Source organism: Aplysia californica, unplaced genomic scaffold, assembly GCF_000002075.1.
Source record: "Aplysia californica isolate F4 #8 unplaced genomic scaffold, AplCal3.0 scaffold00241, whole genome shotgun sequence".
In the NCBI taxonomy this organism is placed as follows: Eukaryota; Metazoa; Mollusca; class Gastropoda; order Aplysiida; family Aplysiidae; genus Aplysia; species Aplysia californica.
The window spans coordinates 564,115-587,536 of NW_004797511.1; the positions used below are offsets into that span (position 1 = coordinate 564,115).

Below are 23,422 nucleotides of genomic sequence, written 5' to 3' on the forward strand. Positions count from 1 at the left end.
CCGTAAAACACTATATAGATCTACCAAGAAAAAATAAATTATTGTTATTATTTCTTTTAAATTGTTGTTGTTGTTATATTACTACTACTACTACTACTACTACTACTACTACTACTACTACTACTACTACTACTACTACTACTACTACTACTACTACTACTACTACTATTAAGCTACTACTACTACTACTACTACTACTACTACTACTACTATTATTATTATCGTTATTTTTTTATTATAATAATAATAATAATAATAATAATAATAATAATAATAATAATAATAATAATTTTTATTATTATTATTATACTATTATTTCTACAAGGCTACCACAACACACATATTGAAGTGTGTAGAATTCTGTGGGCCCAGGCCTAGTGTTTACAACGGACCAGTAGCCAATTTTCATCCCGCACAAATTGTATTAAACATGGCGTCCGACGCAGAGGTAGGCCTTGTTTTCCTGTTATAAATAATGCCTTTCTTTCATCGATAAATGAGTTTAAACTGGCAATGTAGGAGTTACATATACATTTTGTTGCTACATTTCGTTCTATTTAGCTTGTTAAGATGACACATTGTATCCATAGGAATATCGTCAGTTGATGATGATGATGAAGTTGGCCAACACGAGATCAGTGAGAAGTCTGAAAAGTGAAACTTTAAGTTGCTTAAAACCTAGATTCTAGATCTAGATCTAGAATATAGATCTAGATCTAATCATGAAAGTGGGATACTGACACTGTACTGATGACTGACGATAGATCTAGAAATCTAGATCTAGTGATCTTCCACAAGTCAGTTTTGATGACAGTCACACTCGCACAGTGTGACAGTGTCATCTGATGTCAGATACTACACTAGAGTAGTGTCTACTAACTTTGCCACTGTTGTTAGCTCGCAACGAAACAAAAGCCAAAAGCCTACACCCCCTCTTTTCTAAACTACTTACATTACTCCTGTACGGCCTGTTTTGTCTGGGTAAATTTTTACTTTCACACCCTCACACAGAGATGCACTGTTTCAGGGGTCAAACTGCTGTATTGTTTGCTGCAGATCACACATAAAGTCATAAAGCCACTGAAACTGTCGCAAATCATTTTTTATTTTCAAGACAATTTCAAATATAACTAAAATATCAAATTATGGGTAAAAACGGGGGCATGCCCCCCCCCCCCTTATTTTCTTTTACCCCAGAGGGGCAGGCCCCCCTGGAACCCCCCGATTGGTCCAAAGTAAAGCATATGTCTATCTCGGTTAAAAACAATCAAATATTTCAAAAACTATTAATTTGCGACGGAAATGAAGTTGATATTCGTGTTCAGCGCATCAATATTTAGTAGAAAAAAGGCAACTGGTAGCGGAGTTTGAGACGGGAGGGAAAGTAAAAAAATACCTTTATCACTTTATCTGTAACTTTTCGTAGTCAATGACTAGTCGTACTTCATCTGCCTCGTTCTTTTTTCAAGTGGATATTATGGTGACGGGGAACTTTTCAACCATATCGGGGAAATTTGCCAGTCCTTGAGTAGGGCAAATTCGCTGTACTGGGACTGGGAGGTCATTACATGAAGCTGTAATGAAATTTTTATCCAAATTGCTTGGCTTAAGAATGGGCTTAAATGAAAATAGAGTAAATTCTAAGAACTATGCTTTTTAAAATTTAACTGTTTTTCTCCGGCAAGCCGGGGAGCGGCTTGTGGTTGGAACTGCTGTGGCGGTGAGCCGCTGACAGAGGCTCGGGCACATTCCTTTACGACATCTTCGACATCAAATTACTTTTCAGCAATTGCCGAAAACAGGTTTCTTTCACTGGAAGTTCATTCATTAGATGAAGTACTATCATAATAGTTTCACTAGTTATGATTTAGTGACGTTTTCGTCACTTTTAGATTTAGTTTAGTACCAAAAAAGGGCCCTGATGTAGTGGGTTTACCCCCCTCGGAGATAACGAGTTAAAAATCCATTGATAAATAAAAAATTTATTGGGATTTTTGTTTGCAAAATTTTGGGGGACTTTCATATATAAGAAAATATTGTCAAAAAGTGGGACATGTCTTGATGTCTTTTGAGGAAAAACTCAGCAATGAATTGGAGTGTATGAATGAAACTTGGCATCTTCATGTGATTTTTAGTGCAGATTCTATTTCTGGTATCACTTTTTCGATGTTTTTATTACTTTGGATCTTAACTCACTTACTACTGGGCCCTTTCACCAGTCACAAGCGTTGAAGACTGGCGTTTTTCGGAGTATTTCAATAAAGGGAGTGTATACAGACCCGGTAACGGGGAACAAAGTCACAAGGTATACAGACCCTGTAGGGGAACTCTTGTGATTTCGGAAAGTTTCAGCGCCCTCTTGGCTCAGGGTAGACCTAGGTTCTTCTATATATCTATGGCCTAGGCTAGATCTAGATCTAGACAGACAAACATAAATCATTGATCTAGTTTCGAGGCTAGCCTAGATCTACATCTAAATGAAGATTGCGGATGTCTTTTCGATGAACGATCGTTTTTCCTCCGTTTTGGAGTTGGAGGAATCACAATTTGAAGAAAAGAACAATGTCATAATTTCTCTCGAGCAGTCATGCTCTCTCTCTCTCTCTCTCTCTCTCTCTCTCTCTCTCTCTCTCTCTCTCTCTCTCTCTCTCTCTCTCTCTCTCTCTCTCTCCACCCCCTCACACACACACACACACACACACACTACCGGGTCTGGGCGCTGAAACTTTCCGAAATCACAAAAGAGTTCCCTTACCGGGTCTGTATACACTTCGTTCAATAAATCACCACAACTCTCAGAATTACCCTATTGTAATTATTTTTTGACACAGTAAAGTAACATTCAAGCTTAAGCTAACACAAAAAATTAAAGTTGTCTAAGTCTAATACTTTAATTTTTATGATTTAAAAAAAATTTGCATGAATTTGTTTTTCCGAAAAATTTTCACAGACATGACAGGTAGAATGAAATTCACAACAAAAATAAAAGTTCAAAGTGTTGTATTTTAATTTGTATGCATGTGTGAGTGTTTGGTGAAAATATAAAAGCTGGTCTGTGCGTTGATTCAGACCCATGCACTGAATTACATGAGACAGATGTACGGCACGACATTGTGATTTCGTTGCAGGAACAACAACACCAGTACTAGTGCTAGATCTAACCCTAAAACTACGACTCGGGCCGTGTTCCCGTGCATATCCAGGATCCTAACTATCAGACACATCATATTCTGAGACACTAGAACTAGTAAAACGTACAGAAGTATCGAAAATGGCGAAATTATGTGATTCTTGTTCATGCGACTTCTTCGACCGTTACTACGACGCGACTGTCAGATTACTATCAGCTGTATAGAAACAAACAAAGCGCGAGTTCCTGTCAGTTCAACCCCAGTTGGGGTCACTGTCCTTCACCTTCAATAACTTAAAAACTATGGGTCCCAGAGATACGAAACGAAGTCTAAGTAGCTCAGACTTGGCCAAACAAGGGTACGAGGCGGATCCGTGCGTGATTTGTACAGCGTACAGCGAAAAAAAATTCCAAAGTTGGTCACGCAGGTCTTGTGGGAGCCGTCGCGGCGGGGGTCACGCAACTGTTGTGTGAACCGTCTGAAGAGAGTTAACCCTTGTCATACGGGGGCTGGGTTTATGTCGCCCGATAAGCCTATTTCAGCACCTCGCCTGCATTCTGGTCCCTCGTCAGTCTGGCCCCTGGCTCAGCGCCTGTGTGCCGAGATCATCTCCCGTTCAATTCGGATACCGCTTCGGATCCCTATTCAGGCAGGTCAAGTGTGTGTGCGTCAGTCTGCTTGAGTTTGTGTGCGTTTGTGGCCTTCTAAAGGCATACGTCTCATTCAAAACACGCCGAGTTGGTAGCTCTTTTAAGACCTCTTTTTGAACGAATGGTATGGTTATTAATATCAATTTGTAGTTCTGGGAGATTTCTAATGGCTTTTGTATTTCCTCTCAACATTATTTCCGTCTTGTCATCATTTAGTTTCAATTTATTGCTGGTCATTCATATTTTTAAATCTCTAGTACATTGTTCAGTAGAGTCGACAAAAGTGGCATTTGATCGAAATCAATATACACTAATAAATTTGAGTGTCATCAGCATAAAGATGGTAATTCATGCTATATTGTCTTAAAATATCAGCAATAGGTTGTGTATACATTGTAAACAAGACAGGTCCAAGAACAGCCCCCTGAGGAACACCACATCTAAGCAAAACATTATCAGAACACGTGCTTCAAACCACAACTGCTTGTGTTCGATCTTTAAAATATGACTCAAAACATCACAGGACAGTACCCTTTATGCCAAAAGTAGTATTTAATCTCACATTCTAAATGCTAAATAGTTCACTATTTATTTGTTTACCTTTCAAAACAACATGACTACTTCACCATCTTATAATTTCTGTAACTAAGGGGTTCCTGACCAATATCTCAAACGAAGTGGCTAACTTAAGGCTAGACTGAGAGTCTAGCCGTACTTAAGTACGTCTAGACTGCCAGTCTAGCCATCTAGGTTTGGCCCTATCGACTCAAGCCTGTTAAGTACACAGGTCTCATTAGATCTAGATCTAGTAATTATTCAGGTTCAAATACATGCAAGTCAGTAAGGCACCTTTTGGTTTTGTCTGAAATACAAATACTTTAGGCATTGCAAACTAAAAATTTCATTTACAATTCAGCCATCAATATTAAGTACGGCTAGACTGGCTGTCTACCTGTACTTAAGTACGGCTAGCCAAGAAGTCTAGCGGTACTGAAGTACGGCTAGACTGCCAGTCTAGCCGTACTTATCTTAGGCCCTATTAACATTACAAAACAGGAGGTTTAAAATACATGCACTGTCATTAACCCTCATCCTGCGGGAGCCGGTTTTATGTAGCCCGATAAGCCTATTTCGGCACCTCGCCTGCATTCTGGTCCCGAATCAGTGTAGCCCCTGGCTCAGCGCACACGCAGCGCGCATCCTTACGTGTCATTCGGGTCCCGAGTCGGATCCCCATTCACGCAGATCAAGTGTGTGTGCGTCAGTCTGCTTGAGTTTGTGTGCGTTTGTGGCCTTCTTCTAGAACCGCCTGCGTTGGTTCGTAATTGAGGCATACGTCTCATTCAAAACATGCCAAGTTGGTAGCTCTAGATGTTCGTCCAATGAAATTATAGAAGAAATTGACCCACTTAGACATGAGGAGCTCGAAAGGATAGTCAGGAAACAAGACTATACAGAATCTTTCAAATGAGCTTGATTTTGTATGAAATGATACTACCTGATAAAAAATAAGCTTGTTTGATAATTTTGAATAACATTGTGCTGGTACAAAGAACAATTTGAGTGCAAAACATTCGGAAATTGACCTATAATATTATCCCCTTTCGAACCCCAGGTCATTCATAACAACAAGAGCGTCTGGAAAGGTTATTAAATTCGAATGGATGTAACTACACGTAATGTCTTATCAGCTTGTGAGAGGGGGTTATTCATGTGTTTGTAGCACTTTATGAATAGAAATCTATGAAAGATAAGAGCGTTATTTTCATCATCGATTAGCACACTCCTACGGTATTCATGGCGAAAACACACGTTTCCTGGTGCGCCTGCCCGGAACGTCCGACGTAATCGGTTGCTGATAAGATTCGCATCTCGGCACAGACACAGGACAACAGTTAAAGACTAATATTTAAGTGCAATTTGTTGAATTGCGTGACATCGTTATAACTGCGACGCGATCACCCCTTCTAAAACTCAGTAAAGCGGTATTAGGAAAACCCGCAATGAAGTCATCGGTGACCTATTTAGTTTTTGGCAGCCAATCACCTGCCACCTAGCGATCACGCGTCTCTTGCATGCTGGCACCTCGCGTTTGGAATCCGTGATCTAGTTTCCAGCTTTAGTGTTTTATCAATGGATGGGTGGTAATTTTAAGTTGGTACGTAAAATGTACTACACGCAGAGATCTGAAATTTTACAGCCATAAAGAAGACATGTTGGACGCCTGTGTAGTCCGCGGTCAACCGGCAGCTCCGCTTAGTTTTCGAACCACAGAGGAAATTCAAACAAACACGACAATTTCTCGGGTTCTAGAAATCGTTCTGGATTGCACGGTGGCTTGTCCTTAGTTTAACCTTTTCTCTGATTGGTTTCCGAGTTTCATTTATTTTCGTCCTCGAGTTTTCTCGTAACTATACTTAGAAGAGTCATTTCTGATCCCGAGCGGCCCAAAAATTACCCCTCGCGGGGAGGCCGATTTCCGGCCCAAAGCGAAACGGGCGGTTGGCATTGCTACTAGCCTACCTCTGTGATTGGCCTAAATATAGATGACGTATATCCTCCATCTATTTTTGTGGCATCCCGGGGCTTCCCCCAAGACTCGTGGGTTTCCCTCGAACCTGTTGACTAGATCCGGCCGTCTTTGTTTTTTTGGTGTTGTATTAATTTGAGTTATCTTTTACAAAAATCTCAGCAGTGCTCATTCCATAAATTTACCGTCTCCTCAAAGTTGTACACACACACACACAAGCGCGTGCACACACACACACAAACACGCACCGCGTACGCACGCATACACAATACACTCGTGCACGCATGCACACACACAAACACACACACTCACACACACACGCGCGCGCACCCAAAGTAGGCCCGCCACGGTGATATCTAGTGAACTGGCGAGGGAAGCCCCAGAAGACGATAAAAATAGATGGCGGGAATATGTCTTCTATATTTGGGCCATATATATGCTAGGTGCTCTCTGTAGCTTCATGTCAGATCATCTTATTGTCTTATTTAAAGCCTAGATTATTAAACACATAAAGACTGATCTTTCGTTAAAGGGAAATCTGCATTTGCAGCTGCAATCACTTAATCGATAATTTTATTTTTCTCCCTCCCAGCCCTCATTCCAAAAGTAGATCTACCAGAAACATAGTCGGCAAGAGTTTTTCTTGCAACACTAGATTCTCGGGCTGCCCCAGAGCAGCTTTGTCCAACTTAAACAGCTTCGACAGCTTTCTCCAAATCACTTTATAAAGTTTAAGTATACTTGTTATTAATTCCTCTGCTTGTTTTCCCCATAATAAAAGTGGTAAATCTAAGTAAAACAACAAAAGTGGAAAATCAATAGACCTGCGTGGCGAAGTTACCTGACAATAGAGCCGATTTCCCAGACTAGGACAAGGTGTCAGATCTGTATAAACACAATTTTTTAAACAGTAAAAGGGCATACATACAATGCATACAACCGACAATAGAATGCAGCAAATATATTTTAATCAATAAAAAGCAGTTTCAACAAAATTTTTGTAAAAAGTTATGTACACACACGTAAAAATCAGGTGCTCTGCAGGTTGTAGAGTTCTACCTGTAGTCTACTACCTCTGAGGTCTTTTAGGGGAATGCAAAGACGGCAAAAATTTGGTATATTTTAAAATGTGCCGCTGGTACTTTTGTGGTTTAAATTTCTTGAACATTAAAGGCAAAGAAGAGGTTACTGATATTTTGTACTGATTTCATGGAATTGTAGCGAAAGGGAAACAGAAATGACATTTCTAGTTGATGTTCATGAATGTATGTATGTTAGATGATGAAATATGCATACTACTTCGTTGCCTACTAATAAGTTATATGTTTGAATGAAAATAATCGTTTTCCTACCTTTTCAGGATGATGACTTGGATGCCCTTCGTAATGCTGCACTGGCGACTCTGAAGCCTGTAAGTACTGAAAAGTCTTTTTAAGGAGATGGGTACATCAATTGATCCGTTGGTATCATGCTCAATTATCATGCTGGTGAGCGGAATCCCATATGAGATGTTCTTGAACTTGAATTGTGTTCGGCTGGTATTTTTCAGGCTTTACTGAGTCAGTTCAGTCTAATTGGAGATAGGCACATAAATGGAAGGAGGTTGTCAGCATTAACTGACCATAATCTGATATATTTTATACTACATTGCTATGTTTGTGGTACCAAGAAGAAAAACGATTGTTTTAGATACAAACCAATAGTTGTGAAGGGCAGTAAAAAGGGGTATGAAGATAAAGTCGACATTTGCTGCGAATACAGCATTTTAATCGGACACACCTGAAGCAGACATATTTTTAAAATTGTCATTATACAGATTATATTTAAGGCTTATTTACCCAGCCATGTTTTCACAAAAATCTCTGACTTAAATAAAATTGAATTGAACAGAGGACCTGGCTAATTCTTTTGATGTTAAGTTCATATTTGAGAAAGCAGAGGGACATCTCAATATTACTTACAAGTTTACAATATTGTTGACTAAAGTAAAATATCAACTTTAATAGCTGCTCAAATATAATGTCATTATAAATTTAATTTGTTATATGTAATATGTGTGTGTTTTGTTTCTTTATATTAATATATCGCCATTTTTCTTTCAAATTCTGCTCTGAGCTCAGCTTTTGGCTGCTTCCAAGTAATTTATTTGATAAATATCAAATTGCCCATCAACTCTTATTATTTTAGTTGAATAGGATCAGTTGACGCTAAATAGTATCCATATACTGAATATGCCTGTAATTAATTTGGAAGTGTTGTAAAAACATAATAAATTCTTTTCTAAAGTACTTAAACCATGTTGAAGTTTTATTTTACTTTTCATCCCTCAGAAAGCACAACCCATCCAGCAAGTAATAAGCAGCATATCGAATGTTGGGCGTTCTAAGCCTGGCTCTCCTTGGCATGAATATCCAGGCAGTGTGGATGTTGTTCCTGAGGTAAGGATTGCTGTTGTTTTGGTCTAAGTGTAAATTTGGTTTTTGCACCTGAAATTTACTTATTAATTCGCTCATAAACAGCTTAAAGGATTTGATCGATTGGCTGATGGTAACAATATAAGTGGAGACCTCATAAAAATAATATAAATTTTGTTTAGCAATGTGGTGGTGACTGGAAATAAGACAGAGGTGTAGTTGTTAGGTTGTGTATGGGTCTGTCATTCTGGGTTGTTGTTTTTTTCATATTGCTACACATCGTGCAAGACAGACAGTCAAAGCTGATGCATTGAACTGTAAAACTTGTTCAGTCTCAGTACTTTCAAGTTGTTAAATCGTTATGGTCATCTTTTCATTTCTCTATCTATTGATATAGTATGACTGGAAGTGCGAACTTTGTGACCGCTTAATCAAAGCAAGTCTTTCTTACACAAATTGTGCAAGACCGCGCCAATGCGTTTAATCAGATCACTTGTTCAGTCTCAGTACTTTTAAGTTGTTTACATCATTATGGTATGTATGCGTTGGTCTTGTCAGTGGATGAAGTCATCTCTTCATTTATCTTTTTATTAATACAAGTTTTACCCATCTGTCTTTAATAATGAGTGAATATCATTGGTTAATGATTGTCTTCTTCTCTTCTTCCTTGCATTCCCCTGCTAGATCTCCGGGGTAGTCAACTGCTGATGCTTCAACCTGTAGTGTTACTGATTTCTACCTGTTTGACCATTTTTCCTACTTTGTAGGACCCTTGCCTTTAGGCAGCCACATTCTGATTTTGATGATAATCTGTAGTTTGGAATGAATTTATTTTTAATTTTGCTAGGGTGGTGGCCGAATTCTAACTCTTATGATTTTAGGACTACCAAGGAATCTTTAATGTGAGCAACTTGCACACGCGATCTCTGAAATTTTTTGCCCTTATTCAAGAAGGCTAGATGTTTGATCGCACCTACCCTTAGGTTAGGGTTGTGGCTTAGAGCCAGGAGTAACAGTAGAAAGAGTCATTGGTAAAGAAGAGAGGAGACAGGTGGGGGGAGGGGAAAAGGGAAAGTGAAAGCAGGAGCAGGTGGCAGAACGTGACTAGAATACAGGAATGGAGGTGGAAAAAAAAATTCATCACTGTATGGTTTTGAACTTGGGACCTTTTTAATGACACCAGAAGAGCCCCTTGATTAAAGATTGTGACCTGTGACATCTTACGCAGGGTGCAAAATTCCTCAGCATGTGGGTTGACTATACAGTTAGTGTGAGTTAACAGTCAAGGGGTTAAAAACAAAAACTATATTGTAAGATGCCCCTTGAAAAATTCAGTTCTGAGCTATGAGAGTGTGCTGTAAGGGTATAGTGCTTTTACCAGGTGGTCTTTTAGCTCTGCGTTTCACTGTTTTTATTCTGTTAATTTTCATACCTTTGCCGACAAATGTTGATTTTGTTTTATGCTTTTCTTTCAGTTTTCATACCAACCGGACCCGGTGCCAGAACCTGTGTCTTTTCCAGGTCCCAGGTTTCCACTGCCCAATGTGTTGCTCACACAGCCACGACCGTTTGGTTGGCAGCAGCAGCCACCGCCGCGACACTTCAATAACGGAGTAAGTGATACCTGCCTTTTGATCATGTTTATGTTTGAGGTTTTCTTGGTCTCCTACTGGTTTTTCTTCCAGGTTCCCTGACAGACAGAGAACTGGTGTCTCCTGCATTTTGGGGCCTTTTTAGCAATGTGCATCATCATCATCATCATGGGACTTATATACCCTAATGATAAAAACACTGTCATTTTAAAAAGGGAATATTTTTTTCTTTCTTTGAATAGAATAACTACTCTAAGGTATCGTATAAAAGTGGGGGGGGGGGGGCAAGTGGTCCAAAATTAATAAACGGGGGTTGGCACATTCGACCTCATACCCCTGTACTAGTAGGAACGAATCTGTTGTTTTTTTCTCCTTCAGTAAGTAAAAGAACAAGAGATCGTGAAATTTTAGTAAGTTACTGTGACATCTTTTCCCATTTAGGAACAAACCAGTTTCATTAAAAAAATATTACCTATGAATGTTTCACATGATTGTCGGCCGTGACAAGCTGGAAAGGGATATGGAATGGGGGGGGGGGTGTGCAAAAGATTTGACAATAAGGGGGGGGGGGGGGGGGGCTTATTTGATATCTTACAGTACTCCAGTTATGTGCATTTTGACTGTTTGGAAATACATACTTATTCTGACCTGTAAATATATAATTATTATAATGTCATCTCTACTTTTGACTTGGCAAAGTAATGTTTTATGTTAATACTCTTTGAATGGGGTAGATTATTTACTTGATATGGGGTGAACATAGAATACCAAATGCCAGGATGTCTTTTCGCTTTTTTTTAGGAAATATAAGTTATATTCTCTATTTTCTTCAGATTCAGCCTGTGCGACAGCGGGGATTTTTCCCAGAACGACACAACTTCTCTGGTCGATCTCACCATAGAAGTTTTGGTGACAGGGGTCGACTTATACGCGACAGGGGTCGTTATACACGACGAGGTTATGTGGACAACAGAGGCGGAGCCTTCTTCATGAGAGGTCGAGGAGGAGCTGCAGGTCCGGTGACTTTGATACGTCCTGCTGGTGGCGCCACATTGGAAGCAGACGCAGAGGCAGCGGCTGGAAATCTTATTGTGATCAGACCCCATCTAGCCGAGGGTGGTCATGCTAGTCGTACGGCCCCTCCGCCAGGTCCTGTTGGTGTTCAGAGCTCGGGGAACCAGGCAGCTCCTGCTGTCTCTAAACCCAAGCTGATCTTACCTCAGGACAAGTATCACTCCACTGCTCCTTCAGCAGGCACAAGGGTTCAGATGGTCACAGAACCAGAACGGCCGCCGAAACCGAAAGGCACGTTTTGCTAATTATTGTTTCATTGAAAGAAGTGGTTACCCTTAATGTTGAAAGGGTGGGGGTTTCTTTATCATTTGGATTGAAAGAAAAGGTCACTAAATGATTTTGAGTTATAAAATGTCATTATTCATCGATAATAGTCAGGAATGAAACAATGGTATGTGCTTAGTGAGTTGATGGTGCAACGACAAGCAATGTTTTCATGTTTTTGAATAATTTTTTGACACACTAGAATACATTGACAGGCTCTTTGCTTGAAGTGTTGGTTAGTGCTCTTGGTTTGTAATGTTAATAGTGTACGTATGAGGTTATCATCTTGATTGGGATTAGAGTAATTCCTGGTGACTCTTTTGGAATGGTAAAATGCGTTCAGATGTTGGCATTTAGTAGGAACCCCCCCCCCCCCCCACCGAATCAGGCGCTCGACAAAAGAATGAAATAGAAGAAATCAGCATTTTTTGACCAGTTTCGAATTTCTGTCCTAAATTTTGTTTTTTGGCTCAGCAGCTTGTATGGCCAATCAAAAACATTCTTATGTGTGGATTTTATGGAAAAACTGATTAAAGGCAAGAAAAATGTAAATTTGCAGTTTCCAAGGAATTTTGAGCTATGAAAGTCACCAAACTTTGGCGGCCATTATCTTGCTTATTTTACTGATGAAAGCTGGCGACCCCACCTCCTTCAATGGCAAATATCTCAACTTCTATTCAAGATAAATGGTTATTTTTTAAATCAAATACAGGGCAAATGAACAAACCTTTAAAATGATACCAATAACTCCATTTACCCTAAAATTGACGAGTGCTTGATTCCGCTGCGTCGTGACATATATTTTTTGGAACTCAAGAATTTTTGGCTATTGTATCCTGTTGAAAATGTTATCTTTGTGTGGATTTGAAATTTTTTAACAGATCTAAATGGTTAGTGATGCTTGGTACTGATAAGTAAGCACACCTGCCACTCATCCCGATTTAATCGGGATATCCCGAATTTTTGCCCCAAATCTCAAGCATCCCGATTTTCCTGATTACGATCGCCAGTATCCTGATTTTTTGTTGTTGCGTCCGATTCTTAGAAAGAATATAAAAAGTTCTGCAATCTCTTTTGCTTGTAAGCACCGATTGGATTTTTTATCGGCAGGAACTTGGAACGCTACTTTCTAAAGGATCTATGCCGAATCTAGTAGATGACTCACGCACGTTATTTCAACTAAAATCAACGTAGTATCGATTTTGAATTCCGACATGGATACGCTCAAGATCTACTTTCGCGTTTATAACCCAGAATTCTCCGATGGTGTCCTGGTTACTGTAACAATTATGATATGGGCCTATGAATAATCTATTTGTTGTTCTGCCGGTGCTTTAAAAGCTAGCCTCGTTTGAGTTATGGTTAGTCGGGCCCATCATCAAGACCTGTCAGTGGAACTTTCAAACGCTCATTCGCATCACTTGACATGACCTCGTACGTGTGAGTAGCACGTGTGTCGGGGACCGTCGGCTGTCGGAGTCAACAAAGTTCATTCACACCGGTCGCATTGGTCGAGGTGGTTTTCGGGACTTAACCAGTGTGGACGAGGGGGGGAGGGGGTGGGGGTATTGTTTTGACACTTGGGCTTTAAATGCGTGCCGTGATACATGTACTAATTGAGGATAAAGGAATTTAAAAATAATAATAAATGAACAATCTTGGCGCTAACTTTTTCGGGGAGGGGGGGGGGTGGTCTTGAGTGTATATACGATAGAAGTCAAAACGATGTTACTGTATGAAAACGTGGGCTTTTTGCGTAATGATTAGAGTGATGTGTCAGTTATTTTCAGCTTTACCGCAACCTGCGCTCCCCCAGTCTATCCAACTCCGACTCGAGTACATATATGCTGTCTTTCAGTTTTCCCTCTATTTAGAGGCCCAAATGTGAACTTATTCCTGCAAAAGTTTTCTCTTGCAAACTTGCCTCATAAAAGGGAACCAGGACCTGTTATGACTGATTTGCCGTTGATCCCTTTTTTTTCACCAGATCCTGATTTTTTTACTCTAAAATCCTGATTTTTAGATTTCATAGAGTGGCAGGTCTGAGTAAGAAAATATATGGAAATAAAAAGTTGAGAAAATATTAATTTTGCAAGTTTTAGTGAAGTGGGGTAGTGTAGTAAGAATTCCTTGGAAAGCATCATCTTACCCTTTTTGTGCTTTTATATGTTGGTGTGAATATGTCTGATCAAATCCACAGTTCCCAGTTGAGAGCAGTTGTAGTGCTTGTTTTGTCATTCTTGATGGTTAGGAAGTAAAGATTTAACTGACATGTCACCTTAGAACCCAGAGACAAACTTGCATTTTAGTTGTGGAAAGATTTGTTGCCTGAAGGGAGTATTTCGAGGGGAAAGTAGTTTTTGTTACTGAACATATGAGTCATATTGTGATTCCTAGCTGGTGTTGATTGTTGCATAAGTGTCTAGTGTTTTAATCTTTATATTTTATTCAAAAAAGTATTTTGGTCATGACATGAGGTTGATTAGGTCCATGGAATACCTAAACCGGAACAATTTTGTACTTTTTGTATGACGTAGAGGCACTAGGTTTGCTGTCCCAAGTGTCTTTTCTTTAACTGTTATCTGAGCACGAGCAAAATCAATGGGTTTGATCCTTTAAAAAAATCTTTCTTATGAACTCTGCAGATAAATTCAGCCGCTACAATGACTCTGATTCCGACGAGGAAGACGAAGAGGAGGAGGATGACTTGGACACCCACAGCGAAGTGGATGACATCACCAGGGAAATCGACAAAGTCCTTGACGATGATCGAGACATTTTCAGTTCCCAGGCTGAAGAAGACAGTGGACCTGTGAAAGACACTAATGCTGCCTTTGAGGTGGAGGTTCGAAAGTTAGATATTTCAGAGAATGAGGAGGAAGGAGAGGAAGAGACTTTGGATGAACTTGCAAAGGATGACGGGTCAGCCCCTGTGTCCCCTGCTGCCAGCGAGGCTGACAGTATAGACTTGGACGCCTTGGCTGCTGATGAACCAGTTCTTTTAGGGGATGTGGGTTTGTGTGATGATGGTAATATCTCCAATGTTGTGACAGAGGAGCCCGATATATCGCCTCCCGACAGTGACCTTGTGACAATTATTGCTAATGATTCTAAAGATGTTGTTCCAGAGGATTCTAAGCCGGTAGAAGATTCTCAAAAAGGAAGTGTAGATAAATCACCTGGGTCTTCGTCCTCTTCATCATCCTCCTCCTCTTCCTCATCCAGTTCTGGTGAATCGTCCAGTGAGGAAGAGGAGGAGGATGATAAAGGAGGAAAAACTGGAGCTAAGAACTCTGGTAAAGAAGACCCCAGCAAGTCACCTCTACCTAGTCAGGCAGCGGATACCACAGTGTCACTGACTGATGATGGGAATGTGTCACCTATGACGGACCCGTTGACATCATCGCTTTCACCACAACGCCATAAAGAGTCACTTGAGGCAGTTGTTCCCCTTTCTCCACGTCACAAATATTTGTCTTCTCGGGGATCTCGCTCACCAAGGCGACCTTCAAAATCTCCCACCTCACCATCTCATAAAGATCGTTCACCACATAAACGTTCGTTATCACCAAGGGGCCGCCCACTGTACCGCAGGTCTCGTTCTCCCCCATATGAAAGAACTCCCACTAGGAGGTATCAGTCCCCTACTACACGCCCTCGATCTCCATCATTGCTACCTCGGAGATCAACGTCCCCTCGTAGATCTCAGCCCCATCGCCGACGGTCAGGGTCACCCCCTCCAAGAGGGCATTCTCCCAGAAGACGTTCACTTTCTCCTTCAAGGAGAAACAGGACAAGTGATCAAAGAAGTCGGTCTCCTTACCGCAGGAGAGGCTCACCCATCACTCGTCCTCTTGACGAGAAAAGGGGCATGCATCCCGGGAATTACAATGCTTCACGTTACGGGGAAAGACGAGACCGAGACAGGTATTCAAGTAGGGAAGGTGCTCGCAAGAGGTCTGCTGATCGCCCAGCAGACAGAGATAGGGGTAGGTACAGACGATCGGGATCCCGTGATTGCAGGGAACGACCGTCTCGTGATCTGTCGCCTGCCAAAGATAGTCCAAGGAGGCAGGAGAAGGTAAAAGCATTGGATGCCAGTCCTGAAGAGCCTGTCATGTCTCAGGCAGATCTAGATAAACTTACGCCAGAGGAGAGAGCCAAATTTGAAGCAAGGAGGAGAAAGTTTGCTAGTAGTGAGGTTCAGATTGATCCTTCAAAGAAAGTTTCCCTGAAGAGCATCAAAGAGCGATCCAAGAAGCAGAAAAGGGCTAGTCAGACAAAAGAAGTGGCAAAGAAAGGTTCAAAGTTGAGCAATCTTAAAGTAGATAATGTGAAAGGGAAAAGAAAAAAAGCAGTAGAAGTAGAAGAGGTTGAGGAGGAAGAGGAAAGCGATGAAGAGGAAGAGGTGGCCCTTGAGGATATAGAAGATGACAGTGATGAATCCGAGTCGGGCAGAGCGTGGCGTGAGGAGGAGAATACAGGGAAAAAATCCTCAAAGTCTTTAATTCGTCAAGGTGCTGATAAAGCCATTTCGCATCGCCGTGGTCGCTTAGCAGTAAAAGATGATCTTTTGTCTAATTCTCGTCGGCGAGATGGTGGCTTTGTTGAGAAACAAAGAAGAGGAGATGCGTCCAGGTATGCAAGGGATGGTGGTTTGTTTGCAAGACACCATCGCCAACAGCAAGAGCAATTTGTGTCGGAAGACGACAGTGAAGATGACGATGCCCCAGCTCGGCTAACCAGTAGTATTGTAGCAGCAAAGCCGTTCAAAGCTGATATTCCTCCAGAAAAACTGCGCATTGAAGTGCAAGTGGCTCCTTCAGAAGTTATGAAAAAGAAATCAAAGAAGGGGAAGCTAGATTTTTCTCATGTGTATGCAGTACCAGCTAAGCGCAGAATAGAAGAAGATGCTGAAGATGTGGCAGCGATACTAGCAAAGAAGGCTAAGAAGAAGAAAAAGAAGAAGGAGAAAAAGAAGAAAAAACAGTTCAGAGAAGAGGAGGAAGATATGGCAGCTGACAGTAGTGAGGAGGAGGTGGAGGAGGACGCAGCAGTGGTAAGCCAGCCTCGCATACAAGCTCCGAGACCTTCTGTTTTGCAGCGGCTAGGCAAAAAGGTACCCATCAGTCAACCAAAGGAGAAGAAGAAAAAAAAGAAAAAAAATCTCTCAGATGATGGTGAGCATATCGTTTTGGTCCAGTATTAGAAAGTACAATACATTCCATGTTTTACCTATTCACATATTTATATTTAGATTGCCATCGATCATTATTCGTGCACTCACTACCTCATCCTCTCACATGTCTCAGTATATTGATATTCAAGTGCCAAACTGTGTTCAGAACCAAGTGGTTTTCTAATTTTTCAATGGTAATATATTTTCCCTCATAAACTTTACCTAAAGTTTAAGGTGTTAACAGTCAACAGTGTCATTGTTAATTTTGTGAACTAGTTTTTAAAATGTCAGAAGAGAAAAGTGTTGTTTTTAAAAAAATTATCAGGGGAAAGAAAAGCTAAAAAAAGTGAAGTATAAGACCCATGAAGTTGGTGTTTAAGCCCATTCTAGCTTCTATACCCACTGCATAGAACATCATACTTGTATACTTTTCCTTTCATGTTGTATACAAACTAGTCGCTTCCTTGTCTTCCTTCAACAGTGAACAGATGGAACGAAAACATTGTTTTTGTTCTTAATGAGGGGAAAAAAGTCTGTAAGCTTCCCTTGGAATTCAGTGTTTAGTTTTTGTCTTGAAGGGATACTGTTTTCCTTTTTGTTTCAATAGGCTACAGAGTTGAATGGTTTCAAATTGAAAAATGTATAATTCAAACCTATTGCAAGATTTAGCAGCTCAGGAGTAGATTTTTTACCTTGATGCTAGTGCTTCAGGTGACAGGCTTTTAATGTTCTCGTTGAAGCTCCCCACACATCCTACGATGTGGCGACAGCTTAGTAATAGTTGGTGTAATGTTGGCCTTTGGTGCCGGTGACCCAGGTTCAAATCCCCAGTGGGTTGTTCTTGAACTTATAGGTGACCTTACAGTGTACTAAAATACAGGGATGTTGGCTGCGCAGTTCCTACCACCCATTCTTTCAGAAATGGATGTTAATGGTGCTTAAGCTCCTGACAAACTTTTTTCAATGGTGTGGAGAAAATGAGATACTGGGTCAAAACTTAACTCTCCCACTTCTTAGTTCCTGTACAGCTAGTTTAGAAACACAAGACATGCTTTTGAAGAAAACAGATGCATGATGTGCCTTCAAAAAATCAATTCGTGAGAACCACACATTTGAGTAAATTCACCCAACTCCTGATTTTTGTATAGGTAAAGGATGTTTAGCTTAAAACCTTTTATGTACTTACCGAAAAAAGAAAGTGTGTATAGGAATCAAATATTGTATATTTACAAAAACCAATTTCCTGAGAGAATCATTTCCTTTTCCCGAAGACACAGAAGATCGAAGAGGAAGAAATGAGGATTAATAATTTCCATTAAAATATATTCATTTTTTCATAAAGATATAATTCATCATAAGTTAGGCACCCTTATTTCCAAATTCATAAAATCAGTACTGTGTGTAGCCATCTCCCACATTGATGACCGATTGACTCTGTTGTGGCGCGGAAAATATAAGTTGTTGGGTAAACTGCTCAGAAATCTGCAGTCAGGGTCTTTCTAGCAATTGCTCAGGTTCTTCTTACTTTCTTATGCTTGGGGCTTGTTTGGTTGTTGTTGTTGTTGTTATAATTGCCTTCCCATGTCATTTTGCAGTCTAATAGGGGATAGATCTGGTGATGGCGCTGGTCAGTCTATGAGTCTATGTTATTAATGCGATTGTCCTAGAGTTGTTTAGTCACAAAGTTGACAAAGCACGCCCCTTGGCCGTGTGGTCTTGCGCTGTCTAGTTGAAAGACAGGTGGGACGTGTGTGTAAAGAAAGATATTTTGTGCTGAAATTAATACTTGAATGAAAAGTATTAATCTTCATGATTTCTTCTTTGATGTGTGTCCTTCAGAAAAGGAATGGATTTTTCACAGAAAAACGGGTTGTGAATAAAAGATTTGATTTCTATTTTCTTTTTTACGTGGGTAAATATATTGCATTATACAAAAGTGGAATCTCAGAGTGATGCTGATTACTATTGACAAGAAAATTGAATGACTTTTTACAACCCCTGTTACGAGTTAAGCATGGTCAAATGGGGTTACTCATTTTTCTTGCGACAAAGATGAATATTCTTTCAGTTTTGTTCTCCTATACCATTGACCAATGTCTGTGTGACGTAATTTAAGACAATATAATTTATAGAATTATATCAGCTGCGTTTGTTTGCTGATGCATGGTATAGTTTTATATACTACTCATTTTCATAACAAATATGTTTAAAACTCAGGAGTTACCCCCGGGATGTTTTATGGATACATTTTTATAGTCCTAAAAATAAAAGTTAGTAATTTGTAATTGATATATTTGGTGATTTAGCTTTTGTGTAGATGTATATGTTGCTAGTTGTTACTGGGTTTTTTTTTATAAACAGAAGCATACTTCTTCTCTGTTTTCCCTTCCTTTCCCATTATTTATTATATCTGTATTAACCATAGCGAGTAACTGGTTATTTTGCATCCAGAGGTGACAATTTTTTAAAGGTCTTCTACTCTTTTTTTCTTATTTGAAAGCAAAGTGGAAATATTAGAAAAATTTCTTCATTTCTTCAATGCTAGGGAGGAACAGACTGCTTTTAAAAAAAAAATGTTTTGTGTGGGTTAATTTTAAAAATTAAGGAATTCTAGAAGTATGGAATGTTTTCGGCGTCCCGTTTTTTATGATGAGACTGTATATTTTGGGGTTTTTTGGGGGGTAATACAACGCATTAACTTTTGTTTTGGTTCACAAGATTAAATTTTAAATTAAAAGTTTTTCAAATTGTTTATGTAAGTGACCCCTGTATTATCAACAATTCAAGTTTATTGTACCATAAATTGTTTTCCCCTTTGAACTTCACTAGCTTTACACCAGCAATGTTTGTGGGAAAGAGAAGGAAATGATAAAGGAAATGATAAGAGAAATGAGCTCAGTAAAGTGTGGGTTGTGGGTTGGGTTTAAAAATAAGAGAACATGATTGAGGTTTGAATGCTGACATTTTTTATCTACCAAGTGAGTAAGTTTGTAGTTGTTTTACCATTTTAATTTTCATCTTAGTAAATCACAGTAAATGCATGCTTCAAGAATGTTAGATCATTTCTATCACGATATATTGATTTGCTAGACAATCTCAGCAAATGATGTTCAATGAGTAAAGATAATCTGCTTTTTGAAGACCCCCTTTTTTTCCTCAAGGGCTGTTTGGAATGCAAAGTATATGTGTAATTCAAATTGTGCATTTTGTTTTATTGTACTTACTGGCGAAGATGATCTAATTTCCCATCGCAACTATATAATGTGTTCATGTTATGTTACAAAATTTCAATAAATGTTTGAGTAAATTTTGGGGTTGCTCTGTGCACAGACTTTTAAGAAAATGTTTTGGAATAGATTTCAGGGGTTATTTTGCAGCATTGATTAGCTGAAGTCTTCAGCACATGTTTCATTTTATGGATATTATTAAATCAATTGTGATCTGGGCTCTTGTCAGGCATCTCTTGCCAGCGTTTCTGGAAGAAAATCAGGACTGAATTCGAATGAAATTGAGCAACCCCAAAATTTTGTTTGAGATTTTTCTTTTCCCAAATTGTGCCATCTTGAAATCTTTCAGGCAGCTTTTATCTGTGATAATGTACAGAGCATTATTTTATCTATTATTGTAAATACTGTCTATACTGTATAATACATATCTGTTTGATTTTTGTGAGTTCTAGTCCTGTGATAAACAGCTTTTAGTCGTTTTTTGGGGGGGTTTTTTGTTTAAACATGGATGAATTATGGAATACAGGTCTCTTAGTTTTTTTGGTTTTTTTTATGGTCTTGATATTAACCAAGTGTTGAATTTGGATCTCTTTTCTTTTGGTTGGCAGGCCAGTGGTAGTTTTATAAATGTGTTTTTTACTGTTTCTCTGTTGTTTCTGTCTCTGTCTGTCTTATTTTAATCACAAGACAAACAGAGTCAATGAATCTCTTTTTACCGTCAAAGACATTTTATTTTATCATCTGAGAGTGGGCTTCACCTCTCTTTTGCAGTCTTGACCCTAGATAATATAAGATGTTCTATATTGATTTTTAATTCAGCGTAAAGTTACACTTTTTTGCGTGAATTTGTTTAGAAATGTTTATTGTCAAGTTTTTATTTTTAATTTGAATTCTATAATTCATCCATCAACACGGTTATTATTGTATGTGTGACAAGAATTTTTTCCTCTGTGCTTTTAGGGATTAGCGGGCGGAAAACATAATGATGTTTGTAGAATATTTAGGACAGAATTTCATACATATTGATGTTGCACATCTTTTGATCCTGTTTATTCCTCTTCTCGCCAAAAAAAAATTGCTTGTTTTATATTCTGGTGTTGACTGCCATGACGTTTCGGCTTCTTGAATTACGACTTTCCAAGTATGCTTCTTTGATTGTGTTTAAGCATCCTCTGTCATGTCTTTGATTTCTCAAGCAGATCCCATTGATGAACTTGACCTGCGGATGCTCAAGATGAAAGAAAAGAATGCAGCGATATTGAGGCGGCAGAGGGAAATTGAACAAGACAAGGAGATGTATGGATAGCGACTGGCAGCATGCAAGAGCTCGGCTGTGAAGTGTTGACCCAAAAGATGTTCAAGAGCAGAATCTTCATTCCCCGCATTATTATCTATTGCGCACTGATTAGTGTAAAGATAGTGTATTATGGCTCCTGATACCTGCTCTCTGTCCATATCCCTCCGATCCCTCTAATGTTTGTCTTGTTTTGTGGATCCCTCTTTTTTGAAAATGTCACAACCAATATTTGTATTTTTTCCACAATGCATTAGTGGCTGGATTATCTTATTTCCAAAGCAACAAAAGCTGATGTATTTGTCTTAAACCACACCAGAATAGCATTTCTGAACTGCTTGTCTGCATCTGTCCTTTAGGCTCTTAGATTTGGTTTTGTTGTTTTTTTCATTGGCCTTTTTGGGGTGTGCATGCTTTGATGGTGGTTGGGTGGGGGGGGGGGGTCTTATGTTTGGTTGTTGTTGTTGTTGTTATTGATCTAGCAATAGCTGGGCTCTCGCCCTTCTGTCCAATACCATGTAGTGATAAGTGCAGGTTGGGGGTCTTTGGTAAAGAGCAATGAATCAAGATGTATTTAATGTTAAAATGTGTGTGAGTGTAAAGAGTTCAATTGTTGTTGTTGTCTTTGTACACTTTATGCATGACAGGAAAACTGACAGTAAAGTTGATTTTATTTTTTAAAGTTTTTGTTATCATTCTTTTCACATGAAATCTGAAGATGAACGGAATGTGACAAGCTGTTCCACCATCATGAAATGTAAGCTAGCCATCTTTTTGTGTAGGGGAATTTTGTTATACACTATTATGTTAGTTTAGTTGAAAGTAGAAGAGTGAGTGCCCTAGGGTATGTGTGCGTGTATAGTATGTGCGTCACTCCATCTCAGCTCCAGTTTGGTAGCAATGATTTGGCCCTAGAGAATTGTTCTGCTGGGAACAGTGAAGTCTTAATACAAAATGTTTTCTCTGCCCATTGCTGCTTTTCCCCCTCAGTTTACATGTGAAAATCCAGTTTATGTTTTGAATACTCACTCAAACTTACTATCTTTATAGTAAGACGGGCAAAGCTAAAAAGTGCAAAGTGATTACATATTACTACATAATTTTTATTTTTACACTTCAAAAGTAGTGTTTTAGCTTCAGGTAACAGGAGTGTAATTCTTTCTTCTTTTTTTTTGTTCCAGTGATACTGAATTATGACAAATGTCTTGTATTTTTAAATTTCAAGTTCAGGCACCAGACGAAAAGTATTTTCCTTTTGACCAGATTTTGTTTGATGTTTCAAGTGTACTTGATGAATAGTATGAAAAGTTGTATTGTGCCACGAGAGGGGGAGGTGTCTTTTCTCTTTTACCTTCAGTGACGCTAGCAGGGGCAGAATAGTAGAGAGGAAAAAAGGAAAATGACAACAAGAGTATAAGTATAAGCTGGATATCAGCACAAGGACAGTTTTCGACGAGCCACATCTTCCACGTTTTCCCTGATTCCCATTAATTATATTGAATAACTAGAGAATTAGTTGTGAAAGTGTACCTTGAAATGAGTGTTATGTTTTGTTTTGTTGACTTTTTCCTAGGTGAAAAAGGGTTTAACTCTGGGTGGGCTTGGTTCTTTTTCTTTTGAATCATAACTTGAATTACAGTACAGCCTTCTAATTATTGATTACCAGGGAAAGTTATCTTTATTGTACTTGTGTGTCAGATTGAGACAGGTTCTTGTTTCACTGTTACAAATAAAAGTTTGTTCTTGTTTTACTCTGCATGCCTTGGTTTTTTTAAAGTTATCCTCCCCTAGGTTTAACAAATTGTTTTTTGGGTTGTTGTTTTTTTTCTTGTAGCCTTCATGTCTTCTCGAGAAAGACTATTGAAACATGTACAACCTGGTACGCGTACAGAATGTGTTCAGGTCCTCAAGCTTTGTGACTTGCACGTCATTGATTAACTTAGGTCATGTGTATGCTACCATTTTGCTTTTGAAATAACCACTGAAGTATCTTAAATGGAGGCTTGATGTGACAGAATGCATTTGAGTGGCTCTGTGAACATGTGATTTTGGGTGCTGTAGCGATTT

General features: G+C 39.2%; 1 protein-coding gene across 2 annotated transcripts; it reads left to right on the forward strand.

Moving 5' to 3' along the window:
- The first annotated feature begins 422 nt into the window (after nt 1-422).
- On the forward strand, nt 423-21,790 carry LOC101849057 (serine/arginine repetitive matrix protein 2). Of its 2 annotated transcripts, none has more exons than XM_035970245.1 (7): nt 423-448; nt 7,672-7,722; nt 8,642-8,749; nt 10,201-10,338; nt 11,151-11,622; nt 14,301-16,835; nt 21,258-21,790. In XM_035970245.1, exons 1-7 carry the CDS (start codon nt 431-433, stop codon nt 21,365-21,367), a joined length of 3,432 nt encoding a protein of 1,143 aa, XP_035826138.1. In that variant the 5' UTR covers nt 423-430; the 3' UTR covers nt 21,368-21,790. The 2 variants fall into 2 exon arrangements, with proteins under 2 accessions (XP_035826138.1, XP_005100321.1); XM_005100264.3 differs by having other exon boundaries at nt 21,261-21,790.
- Nucleotides 21,791-23,422: the final 1,632 nt, after the last annotated feature.

Excerpts from the sequence above, each read along its gene's own strand:
- LOC101849057 (XM_035970245.1), top strand. Across the intron at positions 8,750-10,200 it reads GTGTGGATGTTGTTCCTGAG|TTTTCATACCAACCGGACCC; the intron begins GTAAGGATTGCT and ends CTTTTCTTTCAG. Across the intron at positions 16,836-21,257 it reads AAAAAATCTCTCAGATGATG|CAGATCCCATTGATGAACTT; the intron begins GTGAGCATATCG and ends TGATTTCTCAAG.